General features: G+C 41.7%; 2 protein-coding genes across 2 annotated transcripts in view; one reads left to right on the top strand and one right to left on the bottom strand.

Annotated features, from left to right (window-relative positions):
• Window positions 1-3701, top strand: part of LOC124262186 (hamartin-like) — a 31461-nt gene extending 27760 nt beyond the window's left edge. Inside the window, exons 21-22 of the mRNA XM_046696640.1 lie at window positions 2238-2355; window positions 2964-3701. Of these exons, the coding sequence (XP_046552596.1) occupies window positions 2238-2355; window positions 2964-3367 (522 nt within the window). The 3' untranslated portion in view covers window positions 3368-3701. The remainder of the gene's footprint in view (window positions 1-2237; window positions 2356-2963) is intronic.
• A 5597-nt stretch (window positions 3702-9298) lies between these two features.
• Window positions 9299-20345, bottom strand: LOC124262191 (28S ribosomal protein S18b, mitochondrial-like). The gene is made up of 6 exons (XM_046696646.1): window positions 20242-20345; window positions 19237-19393; window positions 18417-18511; window positions 17110-17181; window positions 10373-10499; window positions 9299-9425 (listed from the first exon to the last, which is right to left on the bottom strand). The coding sequence occupies exons 1-6, from the start codon at window positions 20287-20289 to the stop codon at window positions 9343-9345; spliced, it is 582 nt and encodes a 193-aa protein (XP_046552602.1). The 5' UTR covers window positions 20290-20345; the 3' UTR covers window positions 9299-9342.
• Between the last annotated feature and the right edge of the window lie 214 nt (window positions 20346-20559).

The raw sequence follows: 20559 nt of genomic DNA, 5'->3' as shown, positions 1-20559 counted from the left end.
TTCTCCTCTCTCTGTTCAGGCTGTGGTGGGAAGTATTGGTTATACCATGTTAGAATAGATCCCCAGCAAGCTGTTGTCAGTTCATGTTTCTCTTCTCTCTGTTCAGGCTGTGGTGGGAAGTATTGGTTATTTAGGAAATAAAGTTTGCTCTACCCCAATGTATTGGGGTAGAGCGAACTTTACATCTTTTCTAAGATGCTAAATTTAATACTTTCTAAGGATAATTACAATTAATTTAAGGCAGAAAACAAACGACGTTGTGGGTGTCCTAAATTAAGAATGCTCGCACAGGGCTAACTGGCGCGCTGTTCTATTGATATGTCTGCCCCCCTACGTTAAGACGAACGTTACCAGAAAAAAACAAATGATAACAGTTTGATGACGGTTTACGTTTGGATTAAATATCTTCTCTGAATTATTTTAATTACATCTGTCATTAACGTAAACCATATGGGGCAATATGAACGCCATTTCTACTACCAACGTGAAGTTTAGATCAGTACATCCAGATGAAGCTGAGTAGTCAAGCCGACATTCCACGCGATTGCATTGTGGGAATGTAAACATTGCGAACATTACCGTGTCGCTGAAAACTTGTGGGTCGAATTGACACATTTTAACCGGCCGAAAAGTAAAACATAAGCGTAATGTTTCCACCAGTGATGTTAGCTGCGTGGAAGCAACTGCAAACCAAGAAACAGGATGCAACGGAGTAGTTTACTGTAGGAGGCGCATGCGGTACCATGTTAGAATAGATCCCCAGCAAGCTGTTGTCAGTTCATGTTTCTCTCCCTCTCTGTTCAGGCTGTGGAGGAGAAGTATTGATGATACCATGTTAGAATAGATCCCCAGCAAGCTGTTGTCAGTTCATGTTTCTCTTCTCTCTGTTCAGGCTGTGGTGGGAAGTATTGGTTATACCATGTTAGAATAGATCCCCAGCAAGCTGTTGTCAGTTCATGTTTCTCTTCTCTCTGTTCAGGCTGTGGAGGGAAGTATTGGTTATACCATGTTAGAATAGATCCCCAGCAAGCTGTTGTCAGTTCATGTTTCTCTTCTCTCTGTTCAGGCTGTGGAGGGAAGTATTGGTTATACCATGTTAGAATAGATCCCCAGCAAGCTGTTGTCAGTTCATGTTTCTCTTCTCTCTGTTCAGCTGTGGCTGTGGATTGGTTATTTAGAAGTATTGGGGTTCTTTTCTAAGATGCTAAACCATGTTAGAATAGATCCCCAGCAAGCTGTTGTCAGTTCATGTTTCTCTTCTCTCTGTTATGGCTGTGGAACGTTAAGTGATAACAGTTGATACCATGTTAGGATTAGATCTTCCTGCATGTTATTGTAAGTTCATGTTTCTCTTCGTCTCTAAGGCAATATGGCTGCATTTCTGGTAAGTTTAGATCAGTACATCCAGATGAAGCTGATACCATGTTCAGATTCACGTGTCGCTGAAAACTTGTGGGTTGTCTCTCATGTTTCACCCAGTGATGTTAGCTCTGTTCAGGCTGTGGAGGAGAAGTATGTGATGATGATACCATGTTAGAATAGATCCCCAGCATGTAAAATGGTTGTCACTAGTTCATGTTTCTCTCTCTCATTCAGGCTGATAATGTAAATTTTTGGAGGGAAGTATTCTTAGATACCATGTTAGAATAGATCCCCAGCAAGCTGTTGTCAGTTCATGTTTCTCTTCTCTCTGTTCAGGCTGTGGAGGAGAAGTATTGATTATACCATGTTAGAATAGATCCCAGCAAGCTATTGTCAGTTCATGTTTCTCTTCTCTCTGTTCAGGCTGTGGAGGGAAGTATTGGTTATACCATGTTAGAATAGATCCCTGTTCAGGCTGTGCAAGCTGTTGTCAGTTCATGTTTCTCTCAGTTCTCTCTGTTCAGGCTGTGGAGGAGAAGTATTGGTTATACCATGTTAGAATAGATCCCCAGCAAGCTGTTGTCAGTTCATGTTTCTCTTCTCTCTGTTCAGGCTGTGGAGGAGAAGTATTGGTTATACCATGTTAGAATAGATCCCCAGCAAGCTGTTGTCAGTTCATGTTTCTCTTCTCTCTGTTCAGGCTGTGGAGGAGAAGTATTGGTTATACCATGTTAGAATAGATCCCCAGCAAGCTGTTGTCAGTTCATGTTTCTCTTCTCTCTGTTCAGGCTGTGGAGGAGAAGTATTGATGATACCATGTTAGAATAGATCCCCAGCAAGCTGTTGTCAGTTCATGTTTCTCTCTCTCTGTTCAGGCTGTGGAGGAGAAGTACAGGTTGTCCATGCGCATCAACCAGGAGTACGAGGGCAAGGTGCTGGACATGTTCACACTCACTGACCAGCTCAACCAACAACTCCGCATCCTCAGACAAGGTCAGCTGCATCTCGGACTCAGACAGCATGTCCTCCATTTGTCCAGAGATTTTTCATACACTCCCACCCTGGCACACCCACCCTGGCGCTCCCACCCTGGCGCTACCACCCTGGCACTCCCACCCTGGCATTCCCACCCTGGCGCTCCCACCCTGGCTCTCCCACCCTGGCACTCCACACCCTGGCACACCCACCTTGGCACCTACCCACTCCCACCCTGGCTCACCCACCCTGGCACCCACCACCCTGGCTCTCCCACCCTGGCACTCCCACCCTGGCTCTCCCACCCTGGCTCTCCCACCCTGGCACTCCCATCCTGGCTCTCCCACCCTGGCTCTCCCACCCTGGCACTCCCACCCTGGCACTCCCACCCTGGCTCTACCACACTGGCTCTCCCAGACTGGCTCCCACCTTGGCTTGGGGCATTTGGTTGCCTGGAGTTAAATTGTTTTTTCATGTTGAAGACCTGGGTCCATAAGTTTGATGTGGTGCTGTTGATATGGATCTCTGGTTTGTCTTCTCTACACTCGTATATTACATTACCATTATGTAGCTGCAGAACATCTCAACTTAGATGTTGTTTGTACAAATTGAAACCTCTTTTACAGCTAAAGCTTCCAGAAGAGCACCTCGAAACCAAACAGAAGACCAGTCGACTATCAGTAGAGCACGCTCCGTACCCCCAGACAGCGACAAGTCAGCATCAGTGACGGAGTGTGTGGGAGGGCAGTGTGAATCTCCAAAGCAGCAGGACAGTTCGGATACATGTAGTGCTATGGCATCAGAAACAGCAGCTCAAGGTACATCCAAGCTTGCCGAAGATGCCAAGTTCGAAGATGGCAAACATCTTTCCAAGAGTTTTGACTCAATGTCCATTACTTCCCAGGACGGTGCCAGTCCTTTAGGGTATGATGCCAAGACTAAGTCAACAGACAGCGAAGACATCCAGTCTTTGTCATCTCGGAGCACACGAACAATGGACAGTGGAGTCTGGGAAAAATCGACAAAATGACGTCTCTGTGTCGGATATGAAATACCAAATTTGTACTTTGTTGCCAAGTGGTCATCATTCATGCTGCAGCTTATCTGCTCATTTGTCAACTTTCAGCTGTTACAGTGCCACTTCATCAAGGGAGACAACCCATCTGCTTTGATTATAGTCTTTACAGCACTGTTGACATTGTTGAGTGAAATACAGCATGAAAATGCAGATAATTCTTGCAGAAAAGAATTATATCATGTCCGTCTGCACCTGTTTGATGTGAGTTATCTCCCTTTGCTAAGGGAGACAATCCTGATTTTGTGTTCTTGTTTGCCAATGTTGAGTATATCATGATTTGTACTTATACATTTCAGTATTGTTCATTCTGTATCATAATCTGGATGAAATGTGATATAACGACAATGGACTTCGCCCAACATTCACAAATGCAGGCATCAGCATGTGATCGGAGCTGAGACATCCTTGGTACATGTTAATCTTTAACCCAATATTTGCTAAGACAATCATTTGTGCTTACACTCTTGATTCAGTTAGGTTTGCAGACCTTCGACTTGTTTTCTGAAATTGAGGTGGTGTTACGACTGTGCCAACATGACATGTTTCGCTGTCCGTTGGCGCTATCCACAATCTCATTAAAACCAGTTTTTAAAGTTCTCGCTTCCACTAAGCCAAGGTCTTAGGACATCCCATTACAGGTCAGGTCAGAAAGACGTTAGCGATTCGTTTTCTAGCCAATGAAATGATTAACACAAAGATGACATTAGTCTATCAGAAATCAGCATTTTCGAGCTACACAACAATAGTTTCAAGCCAGCAGCTTCGATTCTAGAATTCGCTTTAAGGTATATTTTGAGAAAGTTCTCAATTAAAGTTTTTTAAATGATGTTCGGAGCCAAGTTTGGCTAGTGGACTCGAAACAATTTGGCAGAGACTGTAAACATGGCTAAAATACCTCTTCATTGAATACAGTTCACCATGCAGTTTTTAAATTTTCAGTAAATATCTCGATAATTTAAGAAAGAGTACATACCAATTTTAATTTGAACATAAATTTGGCACTAATTGCATCATGGGAACATGCAATTGGATTCCTTTGAGAATTGGGAATCCGGGAATTTTTCCAGCATAGTTTCATGCTCTTGGTATACTCAAGGCCATATATACATGTATTATTTCTCCTCCATCAACGATATTAAAACCTGTGAAATATATTAGGGACCATTCATAACTTATGGCTAGAGGGGTGATGAGGTTTTCACATTGATGAGGGTCATTCACATTGTACATGTTCCTCCATATAAAATCATCATCAACCCCCGTAGCCACGGTCCCTTAACACTGTTACAATCTGGTCTTGACGTATCACTGAAGTTGACAGTCACTGCAGAACCAAACCTAATCATTAGTTGTTAATTTATTGTTAGATGAGGTCAGTGCTACTTGCACCACTTGAAAAGAATTTTTTACAAACTTATTCCGATTCTTTTTGAAATGGTACAAAACTTGAAACTATTACGGTGAAGACGAGCAAGTCTTTTGTTTCTACTTTCCAGTGAAAATAATTAGGCGAGCTGTTTTCCCAAAATGTCAATGTAGGGAGAGTGATCTGGGAAGATCAGAAAAAATATTGAATATGTATTAGAATGGTGATATTTATGAATGCAAAATCAGATATTTTTACTTAGATTCAGGGTCCCGAGCCACAAAGTGAGTGAGTGAGTGAGTTTGGTTTTACACGCTTTTAGCAATATTCCAGCAATATCGCGGCGGGGGACACCAGAAATGGGCTTAACACATTGTACCCATGTGGGGAATCGAACCCGGGTCTTTGGCGTAACGAGCAAACGCCTTAACCACTAGGCTACCCCACCGCCCCTGATCCACAAATCATTTTGAGCGTTACAAGCTATTGTAACTACATAATATATCATGGCTAAGCAAATACTGTAGCGCTATGAACACTTTGTGGATCGGCCCCTAGATCTACCAAAGAAACTTTGTTAAAAGAAATATGTGAATGTCCACACAGTTCATTTCTTTGCACACTTATTTGTCCATATGCATCAAGTGGTAGTCGGTGATTATACACGTCCCTGTATGGAGTTCTCTCAGTCCCATGTTATGACCTCAGTTTGGCGAGGTGGGGTAACCAGTGGTTAAAGCGTTCGCTTGTCATGACGAAAACCAGGTTCGATTCCCCACATGGGTACAAAGTGTGAAGCCTATTTCTGATGTGGGTGGGTACAATGTGTGAAGCCCATTTCTGGTGTCCCCCACTGTGATATTGCTGGAATATTGCTAAAAGCGGCGTAAAACCAAACTCACTCACTCACTCACTTTGTGGATCGGGACCCTGAATCTAAACTAAAGTCATTCACTATTTCTGATGTTCTGTAATATCCTGGAATATTGCTAAAAGCGGCGTAAAATAATACTAAACCCACACTCAGTCAGAGGAGCCACTCTGTGAAAAAACATCAGTCATTTTTATTGATCCATACACAAATCTCTTTTGTAGGTGTGGGACAAATTCTTGAAACTGAACTATTTTTCGGCTTAGTTTACAAAGCCTGAACAATCTTGCCAACACAAGATGCAGCAGAGAGGCTGATGGTGCCTTCAAGATGTACCATGGGTACTTTGATGTATCTAAATGTACCACGGAATGTTTTCTTCCTAAAGTACCCAGTGAAGTTTCGCATTTTTAGGACAGACACTTCTGTAGTTAAATATTCACAAGCTGATTCCAGCACACTGGGAGAGACCATGTGCACATCAGTTTTTTTCTGTGTTTCCCATCTCCCACCCACCCTGAATGTTTTTTCTCATGGGAAATAATAAAAAGGTTGATTCTGATTTTCCCCACCGCTCTGGAAATTTATGCTGTGATTTAATAAAAGATACTCTTCCACTTGGACACAAAATAAGTGAATTTTTTTTTTAAATATGGATAGAGTAATGTCTGAAAGTGAAAGTGGGAAAGCGATGTGTCTGGGTACACATGCTGGATAGACCCGTGGTGCGTTGTGTACATATGTTCCTGGGTAAACCACAATGGACCCGTGGTGCATTATGTACACATGTTCCTGGGTTAATGTTCCTGGGTAAACCGCGTTATATGTACACATGATGGACCGCGATGGACCCGTGGTGCGTTATGTACATATGTTCCTGGGTAAACCGTGATGGACCCGTGGTGCGTTATGTACATATGTTCCTGGGTAAACCGTGATGGACCCGTGGTGCGTTATGTACATATGTTCCTGGTGGTGCGATGGACCGGTTGTGTACACATGTTCCTGGGTAAACCACCCGTGATGGACCCTGGGGTGGATGGCGTTATGTACATATGTTCCTGCAAACCGTGATGGACCCGTGGTGTATGTTCCTGGGTAAACCGTGTTCCTGGGTAAACCGTGATGATGGACCCGATGGTGCATATTATGTACACATGTTCCTGGGTAAACCGTGATGGACCGTGGTGCGATGGACCCGATGGTGCGTTATGTACACATATGTTCCTGGGTGATGGACCGATGGTGCGTTATGTACATATGTTCCTGGGTAAACCCGATGGACCCGTGATGCGTTATGTACATATATTCCCTGGGTGAACCGGGTGCGTTGTACATATATGTTATGTACCTGGGTGTGATGGACCTGTGGTGTTATACATATACACATGTTCCTTCCTGGCTGCAGTTCCCGTGATGGACCCGTGGTGTGCACATGTTCCTGGGTAAAATGTAACCCGTGGTGAGAAACCTTGCTGCAGCAAGGTCAGTGATATTTGCAAGGTCTGTGATATTAAACATAAGCTCATGAAACTATTTTCCCCATTGTATGAAGTTAGTCGTCCTGTTCATGGTACTGGGTACCTGATTGTCAATACTAAAGGGGCATTAAGATATCCAGTATTACCACTAGTGAATGATTTGGTGATTTTCTCAAAACACCCAACACATTACTTTCATACCGGAAGAACCATTATGTCTTGGGCAAATGTTCAAATAAACTATAAACCTATTTTATCCTTTTACAAACGACATGCTGAGACCATGGCCCCCCGTTTCACAAAGCAATCTTAATGCTATGACTGTCGTGTACCAATGTTGAAGCTTGGGAGTTCTGATTGTCTTAGTGCTAAGATCACTCTTGGACAGAGCTCAGGGCACTGTTGAACAAGCGATCTTACTGCTAAGGTGACAATAAATTTACAATTGTCATAAAGCTAAGATTGCTTTGTACAACGGCAACCTGGGCCTCCTTTCACAAAGCACTGAGGTGATCGTAAGTCACTAAGGTAACCTTAGCGCAATGTTAAAGAATGGGAGTTAAGGTTAACCTTAGTAAAGGTTGCTTCGTGAAAGGAGCCCAAGGTCGTTAAGATGTTGAAGCATGACTTCCTGATAAGGTTTATTCCACAAATGCCAACATGTGCACATCGAAAGTTAAAGACCAACATGAACACTACTCAAAGTAGTTTCAGATCATCACATTTTGTAAAAGAAATGTCAATCCTTATTTTCACATACTTCGAATCTGTTAGGATCTGTCACTGAGGGCCTCGGAGCTCATGCCCAAGACAGCATGGTATGTCCATTGTTTGTGGAGTTGCAGACAAAATCAATGTGTCAGTAATTCGCTTCTGAAAATAAACTAATATTTATCCTTTTGTTTGCAATTCTGTTCATTGTTGTGGCACTGGAAAAGAATTCATTGGTAACAGCAGTTGTGTTGATGAGTAGATGACCTTAATACTTCAACCTTGAACCCAGGACAGTGGTGAGTGACCTTTGAGTGACCTATGACCGTCCAATCAAACGCGAGACGACCGAACGGATTTAACCAATCAGACAACGGCTACTATTTAGGGTTAGTTGGGACTTACAAAATGGATTTTCTCTTACAAAGCCAACACTGATCTCACAACAAATGAAAACCCACATAAAACACAGATATATGACCTGCACTATATACGCTTTTGGGTTTGTTGACATGGTTATCATTAGCTAATATTTCCACAAGCTAAAATCCTCCAATAATGACAAAACGCTATTTTCAGCGACTGTTTACTCACGGTTGAATAAGCGTGGTCCATGTGCATCACTTTCGAAGCGATCATACGGAAAATAGCATTTGGAATCGTTCTGATTGGTCCATTTCAAAAGTTACCTGCTAACGAATTTTCAACAATTTGGGCTTTGTTAGACTCCAGTATAGCAGTGTACCTTCAACAATAGACTGGAGCCCCTCTCACTTAGTTTACTTGACTTCATATATTTTGTGTTTTAGACACTGCTGACTTCTGTATGGCCTCACGTTGTCCTGTGAACAATGTACAGATGATAAATCAGGTTTAGTTACAAAGTGTTGGTTGCTGAGAAACTAACTGGACTGGACAGTATGACTCCTGGGTGGGTCTCAGGCTTTGATCCTGTTGAGGACTGAAGTAGTCTCTTGAGTGTTGAGTGAGTGAGTGAGTATGGTTTTACGCCGCTTTTAGCAATATTCCAGCAATATCACGGGGACACCAGAAATGGGCTCCACACATTGTGCCCATGTGGGGATTCGAACCTGGGTCTTCGGCTAACCCACTGCCCCTCTAGTGTGTCGAAGTTGAAGGGACCAATATGAATACTTCAAGATCTTGATGTTCAACACAACTGTAACTTGATTACTTTATAAGGAAGACACATGGACCAAGCTTTTACCACAAGACAACCACAAGTTAGACAGTGTTTAACTATATGTAGCACAGGTATCTCCTTAGTGACCTACCACTTCCAGTATGCTCCTGTGTGGGGTGAAAATATGTCCGACCCCCAATCCTCAAAATGTCTACCCGATCCATCAAGTCCACCAATCAGACCAATGTAGGTTGCTAGGACCAGTTCCAAACTCAAATCACCAATGTAGTCAGATATAACCAAAGTCAAGTCACTATTTACACTTTATTCACTATCACACACAACACTGGCAAGTCATACATTATCTGTCTTCAGTTTGTCGTCCATGTATTCACTGTAGTCATATCTCCTGAAGGGAACCGCTGACTCGATCAGACCTGCAACAACATCATACCTGGGATTATCAAATGATGTACTTCATGGGCTAATAGTCAACAGTATCAGCTGAGCAACCAAGCCTAACTGTCAATCTGACGTGAGCTCCCATGATGAGATCAGTGTAAGAGTTGTCATGATGGTTGAACCATTCCAACATCTGCCTGAAATGTGGCCAGTGGTTGATGGAGTGAGTTTAGTTTTACGCCGCACTCAGCAATATTCCAGCCATATGGCGGCGGCCTGTAAATATTGTAAACCAAAAGTCACTGTGTTCTTCAATCTGATTGGTTGAAAAACGTGATCAAATGGTATTCGATTCCCGGAAATTCGCTGCTTATTAATACATACAAACATCACTCACACCATAGTATTGTTACGTCGTCAGCTGTGATGACATCATTAAAATCATATTGTGACGTAAAGTCCGAATGACGTCACATATGAACAGTTCCAGATGCTACCATGGGAGACAGCCGAAACGGCCGGCTGATGACATTTCACTGCTGTACCCGTACTCCCGTAATGATGCTGTCGGTTCCAAATGAATTCCCGTGCTTCAAATACTCAATAACACCCGGAATTGGCCAACACATGATGTTTATCTCCTAAATCGAGTCTGGACCAGACAATCCAGTGATCAGCAGCATGAGCATCAATCTGCACAATTGGGAACCGATGACATGTGTCAACCAAGCCAGCGAGCCTGACCACCCGATCCCGTTAGTCGCCTCTTACGACAAGCATGGGGTACTGAAGGTTCATTCTAACCCGGACCTTCATGGGTGGATGGAATGATCAATAAGGTTGACATTGCACATGAGCCAAGTCATCAACCAGTGTTATCATGCTGTTCATACAATACCTATTCTGTCAAAATATTATGGAGAAAAAACACAAGATATGACGTTTTCTTGATAATAGTGTATATGCAGATAGTGCTTCTCACCGTGGTTCCTGGCCTTCAGAACCTCCAGGACCAGCTTCTTGTGCTGTGTCTGGCACAGTCCCGTCTTCATGAAGTCGTACACCTCGCCTGTGTATGGAGATATGAACTGTTCCAGCAAGTGAACATTCTGAAGGACAGAAAATATCCAGTGTCAATGTCAACACATTGTCAACAATGTTAAACGTCCTCAGAATACAATATAAACCAACACAATGACACACAGTCAGGATTCAAGTGAGTTTAGTTTTACGTCTCACATATTCCAGCTATATGGAGGCGGATCAACAGCATGAGTATCGATCTATGCAATTGGAAAATAATGACACATGTCAACTAGTGGTGGTCCGATTAATTGAAATAATCAAAGATTGGTAGCCATGAATAATCGCCATGACTCATGAAACAATTTTGGAACACTTGTTTGCATTAACAATATTTTTCACAAGGTTGGTTTTGTCTGTGTCATTATATTTACATTTCATAAGCACTACAAGTTCGTTCCAAGTCATGACTGAATTTATCATAAAGACTCCAGGAAATTTATGTTCCTAACATACTAGTAATCCTTTAAAGATGTGAAATTTGAAATTGTATTTTGTACAATTTGCAAAAAAACGAAAAATGTTTGTGCATTAACAAACATAACAGGAAAATTTGATAAATGACAGAAACTAATTATTTTCGATGATTGATCGGTTGTAATGAACCAATAATCAATTATGAGATATTAGCCAATTCCCAACACTAATGTCAACCAAGTCAGCGAGCCTGACCACCAGAACCTGTTGGTCGCCTCTTACAACAACCATGGGATACTGAAGATCAATTCTAACCCGGATCCAGGATACAATGTCACACAGTCAGGATGCAATGTCACACACAGTCTGGATACAATGTCACACACAGTCTGGATACAATGTCACACACAGTCAGGATACAATGTCACACACAGTCAGGATACAATGTCACACACAGTCAGGATACAATGTCACACACAGTCTGGATACAATGTCACACACAGTCTGGATACAATGTCACACACAGTCTGGATACAATGTCACACACAGTCAGGATACAATGTCACACACAGTCTGGATACAATGTCACACACAGTCAGGATACAATGTCACACACAGTCAGGATACAATGTCACACAGTCAGATCAAATGGATACAATGTCACACACAGTCTGGATACAATGCCACACAAGTTCTAGGATTGACACAGTCAGGATACAATGTCACACACTGTCTGGATACAATGTCACACACAGTCAGGATACAATGTCACACAGTCAGGATACAATGTCACACATGTCACACACAGTCTGGATACAATGTCACACACTGTTAGGATACAATGTCACACACAGGATACAATGTCACACAGGATATACAATGTCACACACTGTTAGGATACAATGTCACACTGTTAGGATACAATGTCACACACTGTTAGGATACAATGTCACACACTGTTAGGATATGATGTCACACACTGTTAGGATACAATGTCACACAGAGTCTGGATACGATGTCACACACTGTTAGGATACAATGTCACACACTGTTAGGATACAATGTCACACACTGTTAGGATACAATGTCACACACTGTTAGGATACAATGTCACACACTGTTAGGATACAATGTCACACACTGTTAGGATACAATGTCACACACTGTTGGGATACAATGTCACACAGTTAGGATACGATGTCACAGTTAGGATACGATGTCACACACTGATAGGATACGATGTCACACACTGTTAGGATACGATGTCACACACTGTTGGGATATTATGTCACACACTGTTAGGATACAATGTCACACACTGTTAGGATACAATGTCACACAGTTAGGATACGATGTCACACACTGTTAGGATCACTGATGTCACACACTGTTAGGATACTGATGTCACACACTGTTAGGATCTGATGTCACACACTGTTAGGATAGGATGTGTCACACACAGTCTGGATACAATGTCACACACTGTTAGGATACAATGTCACACACTGTTAGGATACGATGTCACACACTGTTAGGATACAATGTCACACACTGTTAGGATACGATGTCACACACTGTTAGGATACGATGTCACACACTGTTAGGATAGGATGTCACACAGAGTCTGGATAGGATGTCACACACTGTTAGGATACGATGTCACACACTGTTAGGATAGGATGTCACACACTGTTAGGATACAATGTCACACACTGTTAGGATACGATGTCACACACTGTTAGGATACGATGTCACACACTGTTAGGATACGATGTCACACACTGTTAGGATACGATGTCACACACTGTTAGGATAGGATGTCACACTGTTGTCTGGATTGGGATGTCACACACTGTTAGGATACAATGTCACACACTGTTAGGATCTGATGTCACACACTGTTAGGATATGATGTCACACACTGTTAGGATACAATGTCACACACTGTTAGGATAGGATGTCACACAGAGTCTGGATACGATGTCACACACTGTTAGGATATGATGTCACAGAGAGTCTGGATACAATGTCACACACTGTTAGGATACGATGTCACACAGAGTCTGGATAGGATGTCACACACTGTTAGGATACAATGTCACACACTGTTAGGATACAATGTCACACAGTTAGGATACGATGTCACACACTGTTAGGATACGATGTCACACACTGTTGGGATACGATGGCACACTGACACACCGATCACGATGTCACACACTGTTAGGATATGATGTTAGGATACAATGTCACACACTGTTAGGATACAATGTCACACAGTCTGGATCTGATGTCACACACTGTTAGGATCTGATGTCACACAGAGTTAGGATACAATGTCACACACTGTTAGGATACAATGTCACACACTGTTGGGATCACGATGTCACACACTGTTAGGATACAATGTCACACAGTCTGATCTACGATGTCACACACTGTTAGGATACAATGTCACACACTGTTAGGATACAATGTCACACAGTCTGGATCACGATGTCACACACTGTTAGGATATGATGTCACACACTGTTAGGATACAATGTCACACACTGACAGGATCACGATGTCACACACTGTTAGGATCTGATGTCACACACTGTTAGGATACAATGTCACACAGTCAGGATACGATGTCACACACTGTTAGGATCTGATGTCACACACAGTTAGGATGATGTCACACACTGTTAGGATACAATGTCACACACTGTTAGGATGGGATGTCACACACTGTTAGGATACAATGTCACACACTGTTAGGATACACGATGTCACACAGAGTTGGGATACAATGTCACACAGTCTGATCATGTCACACACTGTAAGGATACAATGTCACACACTGTTAGGATCACGATGTCACACACTGTTAGGATACAATGTCACACACTGTTAGGATATGATGTCACACACTGTTAGGATACAATGTCACACACTGTTAGGATACAATGTCACACACACTGTTAGGATACAATGTCACACACTGTTAGGATACAATGTCACACACACTGTTAGGATACAATGTCACACACTGTTAGGATACAATGTCACACACTGTTAGGATACGATGTCACACACTGTTAGGATACAATGTCACACAGTCAGGATACAATGTCACACAGACAGGATACAATGTCACACACTGTTAGGATACAATGTCACACACTGTTAGGATACAATGTCACACACTGTCAGGATACAATGTCACACACTGTTAGGATACAATGTCACACACAGTCAGGATACAATGTCACACACAGTTAGGATAATGTCACACAGTCTGGATCTGATGTCACACACTGTTAGGATCTGATGTCACACACACTGTTAGGATCACGATGTCACACACTGTTAGGATACAATGTCACACACTGTTAGGATACAATGTCACACAGTTCTGGATACAATGTCACACACTGTTAGGATACGATGTCACACACTGTTAGGATATGATGTCACACACTGTCTGGATACAATGTCACACACTGTTAGGATACGATGTCACACACTGTTAGGATATGATGTCACACACTGTTAGGATACAATGTCACACACTGTTAGGATACAATGTCACACACTGTTAGGATACAATGTCACACACTGTTAGGATACAATGTCACACACTGTTAGGATACGATGTCACACACTGTTAGGATACGATGTCACACACTGTTAGGATACAATGTCACACACTGTTAGGATACAATGTCACACACTGTTAGGATAACGATGTCACACACTGTTAGGATAATGATGTCACACACTGTTAGGATACAATGTCACACACTGTTAGGATACAATGTCACACACTGTTAGGATACAATGATCACACACTGTTAGGATATGATGTCACACACTGTTAGGAGGATGTCACACACTGTTAGGATCTGATGTCACACACTGTTAGGATACGATGTCACACACTGTTAGGATACGATGTCACACACTGTTAGGATACGATGTCACACACTGTTAGGATACAATGTCACACACTGTTAGGATACAATGTCACACACTGTTAGGATACAATGTCACACACTGTTAGGATACAATGTCACACACTGTTAGGATACGATGTCACACACTGTTAGGATACAATGTCACACACTGTTAGGATACAATGTCACACACTGTTAGGATACAATGTCACACACTGTTAGGATATGATGTCACACACCGTTAGGATACAATGTCACACACTGTTAGGATATGATGTCACACACTGTTAGGATAGGATCACGATGTCACACACTGTTAGGATACAATGTCACACACTGTTAGGATACAATGTCACACACCGTTAGGATACAATGTCACACACTGTTAGGATATGTCACACATGTTAGGATCACATGTCACACACTGTTAGGATAATGATGTCACACACTGTTAGGATACAATGTCACACACTGTTAGGATACAATGTCACACACTGTTAGGATACGATGTCACACACTGTTAGGATAATGATGTCACACACTGTTAGGATATGATGTCACACACTGTTAGGATACAATGTCACACACTGTTAGGATACAATGTCACACACCGTTAGGATCTGATGTCACACACCGTTAGGATACAATGTCACACACTGTTAGGATACAATGTCACACACCGTTAGGATACTGATGTCACACACTGTTAGATAATGATGTCACACACTGTTAGGATACAATGTCACACACTGTTAGGATACGATGTCACACACTGTTAGGATACAATGTCACACACTGTTAGGATAATGATGTCACACACTGTTAGGATACAATGTCACACACTGTTAGGATACAATGTCACACACTGTTAGGATAGGATGTCACACACTGTTAGGATACGATGTCACACACTGTTAGGATCACACACCGTTGTCATGTCACACACTGTTAGGATACAATGTCACACACTGTTAGGATACAATGTCACACACTGTCAGGATACAATGTCACACACCTGTTAGGATATGATGTCACACACTGTTAGGATACGATGTCACACACTGTTAGGATACGATGTCACACACTGTTAGGATACACGATGTCACACACTGTTAGGATACAATGTCACACACTGTTAGGATACAATGTCACACAATGTCACTGGATCTGATGTCACACACTGTTAGGATATGATGTCACACACTGTTAGGATACAATGTCACACACCGTTAGGATACGATGTCACACACACCGTTAGGATACAATGTCACACACCGTTAGGATACAATGTCACACAGTGTTAGATCACGATGTCACACACTGTTAGGGATCTGATGTCACACACTGTTAGGATACAATGTCACACACTGTTAGGGATAATGATGTCACACACTGTTAGGATATGATGTCACACACTGTTAGGATACAATGTCACACAGTCAGGATACATGATGTCACACAGTTAGGATACAATGTCACACACTGTTAGGATATGATGTCACACACTGTGTGGATAATGATGTCACACACTGTTAGGATACGATGTCACACAGAGTTAGGATAATGATGTCACACACTGTTAGGATACAATGTCACACAGTTAGGATACAATGTCACACAGTTAGGATCATGGATGTCACACAGAGTCTGGATAATGATGTCACACACTGTTAGGATACTGATGTCACACACTGTTAGGATACGATGTCACACACTGTTAGGATACACGATGTCACACACTGTTAGGATAACGATGTCACACACTGTTAGGATACGATGTCACACACTGTTAGGATACGATGTCACACACTGTTAGGATACAATGTCACACAGAGGATACAATGTCACACACAGACAGGATACGATGTCTCACACTGTTAGGATACAATGTCACACAGTCAGGATACAATGTCACACAGACAGGATACGATGTCTCACACTGTTAGGATACGATGTCACAGTCTGGATACGATGTCACACACTGTTAGGATACAATGTCACACACTGTTAAGATACAATGTCACACACAGGATATAATGTCACACACAGTCTGGGTACAATGTCACACAGTCTGGATACAATGTCACACACAGTCTGGGTACAATGTCACACAGTCTCGATACAATGTCACACACAGGATACAATGTCACTCAGTCAGGATACAATGTCACAGTCATATACGTATGTCATCAGATCAAAGAAAAACTTGTCATCTGAAGTAAGCTTCATGTACAGTGCCCAGGTTTCACAAAGTTATTTATGGAGCAGTAAATCTTACCTTCATATCCAACACCAGGAACTCGTCTCGACAAACAGGACAAGGGCTCCCTGTTGCGATCTCACCCTTCCTCTGCAAACAGAGTGTTTCAAAGTCCTGTTAAGTCAGATTACTGGGCATCAGAAACCTCTCAAACAATGACTGCAGTGAATTTTGTTTTAATCTCAAGTCAGTGCATAACCTGGCTTAACCAGATGTTGCTGGACTTCAATCAAATGTAATTTATTCATAATTCTTTGCACAAAATTACGTATAGCTGATATGCATAAAATTATGTGTAGCTGATTATCTCCCCCTGACTGCCCACTCTTCAGCTGATTATACAAGTCCTGACGATAGCCAGTTTCAGATCACCAGCCCACTGAGTTACCATAGCAAAACTTTACATGATTGCCTCCTTCAGAAATCTGAGGGTAAGAGGGTTTTTCTCCTCGGCCATTCATTACTTTAGTTCACCTTTTAAATCTCTCAGGGTGCAAAACATTTGTTAAGCAAATTAGTGCAAATATCAGAGTAAAGGGACACAACTCCACTTTTGTTATCACACAGGACTCATGTTCCTGTGTGTATTTTTGCTTGTTTTTACTTATAATGAAGCTTACAATGTGTCAGGTCCATCCCGTCTGCACAATCGCAATATCCCAATCAAAGGTTGAGGAAAATATTTTTTATGACAATAAGACCTCAAGATTCAGATCCAACGACCCTACAGGGATGGAAATAACTCTAAAATTGCTGATGTACTCCGGTACAGTGGAACAGGTAAAATCACTTGCCCTGATAAGATTTCCACTATACTGGCCGATTTTCTTGTTGATCTTTTAATAAACAACATGATTAAGATTGGAAAGTCAACTGGTACACCGGTACAGCGTGACATACAAATATGCTAGCCCGACAGAAAAAAACACTGGACTGGGGCGTCGGGCAATGGGTTATTTCCACCCCTGACCTAATACTACTGGGCCAACTTGCACGACGAGGTCTTGGCACTACAACAACCTTAAGTCTATGTAAGAGTATGGGAGTTATAGTCATCGTACCATTTTATGACTTCAATATTCAGATCTAACAAACATAGGGGGCCGTGGGGTAGCCTAGTGGTTAAAGCGTTCGCTCGTCATCCTAAAGACCCGGGTTCGATTCCCAACATGGGTACAATGTGTGAAGTCTATTTCTGGTGTCCCCCCACCATGATATTGATGTAATATTGCTAAAAGCAGAGTAAAACCATACTCACTCACTGGCTCACTCTTTCTAAGATCACTTTGCGCAAGTGGGCCCTGTCCATCAAGTCTGAGACTTACCACACATGTCTTCCGTGTTCTGGGTGGCAGTGAGCCCTTAAAGTTTCGCCTGTAGTGTTTCCACACAGGGTCGTCCCCATATGCTTCCTTGTAGGCTGAAATACAAGCACTGCACCAGATGACATGCCATAATACTTTACTTGTTCATATAGGCCAAAGACATATCTTCCCCATATGTGTGTGTTTATAGTTTCACACTGAATTCAGCAGTATTCCAGCTATGTGAGTGAGTGAGTAGGTTACCATATGGGCGGAGTTTAACATTGCTTCTTAGAGCGGCATCTCAGTAAAAAATACAAAACAACTCTGTGGCTCTGATTACAGGTAATATGTTAAAACTGGGAAAGTAGGTACAATTAGTTTTTGTCATAAACTCTACAACTACTCAGGAAATCTGACCTTAGATTTGGGTCAGAATTTGTCATCAGATTCATTTTACATATTAAAATGGTTTTTAAATTCATTTGTGGGTTTACACCATCTGCACACTATTTTTATGTTTATACTTCTGTAAATTCAAAACATACAAAAATGACAACTTTCATAAATAACTATGTCAACAATAATAACAGAACAAAGTCTAATCAGTTTCACTCAAAAAGTATAGACATTCACAAAACTCTTGACAGAAATATGAAAAAAGTGACTCTTCAGCTCAATAATGTGTTCTTCCATTGTCAGTCAATCAAGAAACAATTGGTTAGTGGGGGGCCTAGCTACTTTTGGTCAACACCAAAAGCAGCTGAAAAATATCAGAATAATATGCATACATAACTTCTCTGTCCATACATTCTTGTCCTTGTATAACTTCATCACTTACCTGAACTGGATAAATACCGGATGCTGGTTTCTGGGTCAACAATGGGACGTTTAGGTTCTTGTCGGTCCAATTGTTGATCTTCTTCAGCAACTACATCTTCACTCTCACTCTGTTGTCTGTATGCAGACTGGCTGATAGGTCGTATCAGGCGCAGAGCCTAGAGCAGAGAAACATACTCAGTGTTATTTGTTATCTTTCAATTTGAACAGATTCTTCCTGATTAAGAGTTATTTAGAGGTTACAGATGAAAATGGACAGTTGGAGCTACACTTTAACACAGATTTTACCCAATAAAATCAAAGAAGTTGAATGACCTGAAACACAATACATATAAATGTTACGTGCTCTGGTTTGAGGTTTCAGGCCAACAACAAGACAGGTTGACTTCCAAAGACTGATGTTTAATCGACGACCTTCAAAAGCACAATCAAGGGAGATTACTCCCAACTCATCATGTAGTAGAGCGTACCACTAGAAAATCAAGATCAAGTAACATGAAAGTAACGATTGTTTTGACTGTCCCTTTCAGAGAAAATAATAGAGAGCCCTGTAGCAGTTGTATTGTTACAACTTCTAAATGTCACCAAAAGAAATTAAATCATTGGCGGATGGGGAGTGGGGAGGGGGGTGAGACGTTAAAATATGGTAATTGTTGTATAACCCGTGCTCAGCAAGAGAGGAATAAAACTTGGACCTTGAGTTAACACAGTACCTGACAGAGGGGTTCACCTTTGACATGGTATCTATAAAAGTGACTTAAGTGCCGTCTTGTGTCTAGGCTATAGGAGAATCGTATTAAGGTGATAATTATAGAGTGTCATCAATGTCATGATGCAGTCTTTTCTGAATTTAGTTTTTAACAGTTATTCATGAAACCTTTCTCAAAAATAATTATGGTGAATGCAAAATGACAGTCATGGAATAAGTGATAACTTCAAAACATGTTACGGATCATCATGCAACACAATGCACACGTGACAAAACAGATCAATAGAGTCGGAATACCGGAATATTTAGAAGTTTGTGTGCAGCTTCGATACAATATCTCGCCATGCTGCAGTTCAGAGATAGTTTCGAGTTATCTGCCCTTGCGTACACGGGAGAATAATGGACCATACCATGTGGGGTATATTGTCTCTACAATGGGAACAAATACCGACATATTGCATCTGTTGTTAGGACTGAAGTTGTATATAATAACGCTAAAGGATTACACATCTGCTAATTATTACTGTGTCAAGGATAATCTTCTGAATTTAGACAGACATACGTAAACGTTTGCCTGAAACCCCTTTCCAGAAATAGTTTATGTCCGAGGTATTT

The sequence above is a fragment of the Haliotis rubra genome, unplaced genomic scaffold (assembly GCF_003918875.1).
Source record: "Haliotis rubra isolate DU_JTF1 unplaced genomic scaffold, ASM391887v1 Scf826, whole genome shotgun sequence".
NCBI lineage: Eukaryota > Metazoa > Mollusca > Gastropoda > Lepetellida > Haliotidae > Haliotis > Haliotis rubra.
Note: the sequence above shows the minus strand (reverse complement) of the source record. Positions and strands in the feature narration are given on the sequence as shown.

Coding starts and splice junctions, on each gene's coding strand:
- LOC124262191 (XM_046696646.1), bottom strand. CDS start 20,289: ATGGCGAGATATTGTATCGAAGCTGCACACAAACTTCTAAATATTCCG. Junction 19,394..20,241: donor ACAAACTTCTAAATATTCCG/GTATTCCGACTC, acceptor TCTCTGCTCTAG/GCTCTGCGCCTGATACGACC. Junction 9,426..10,372: donor TCTGAAGGCCAGGAACCACG/GTGAGAAGCACT, acceptor ATGTTGTTGCAG/GTCTGATCGAGTCAGCGGTT.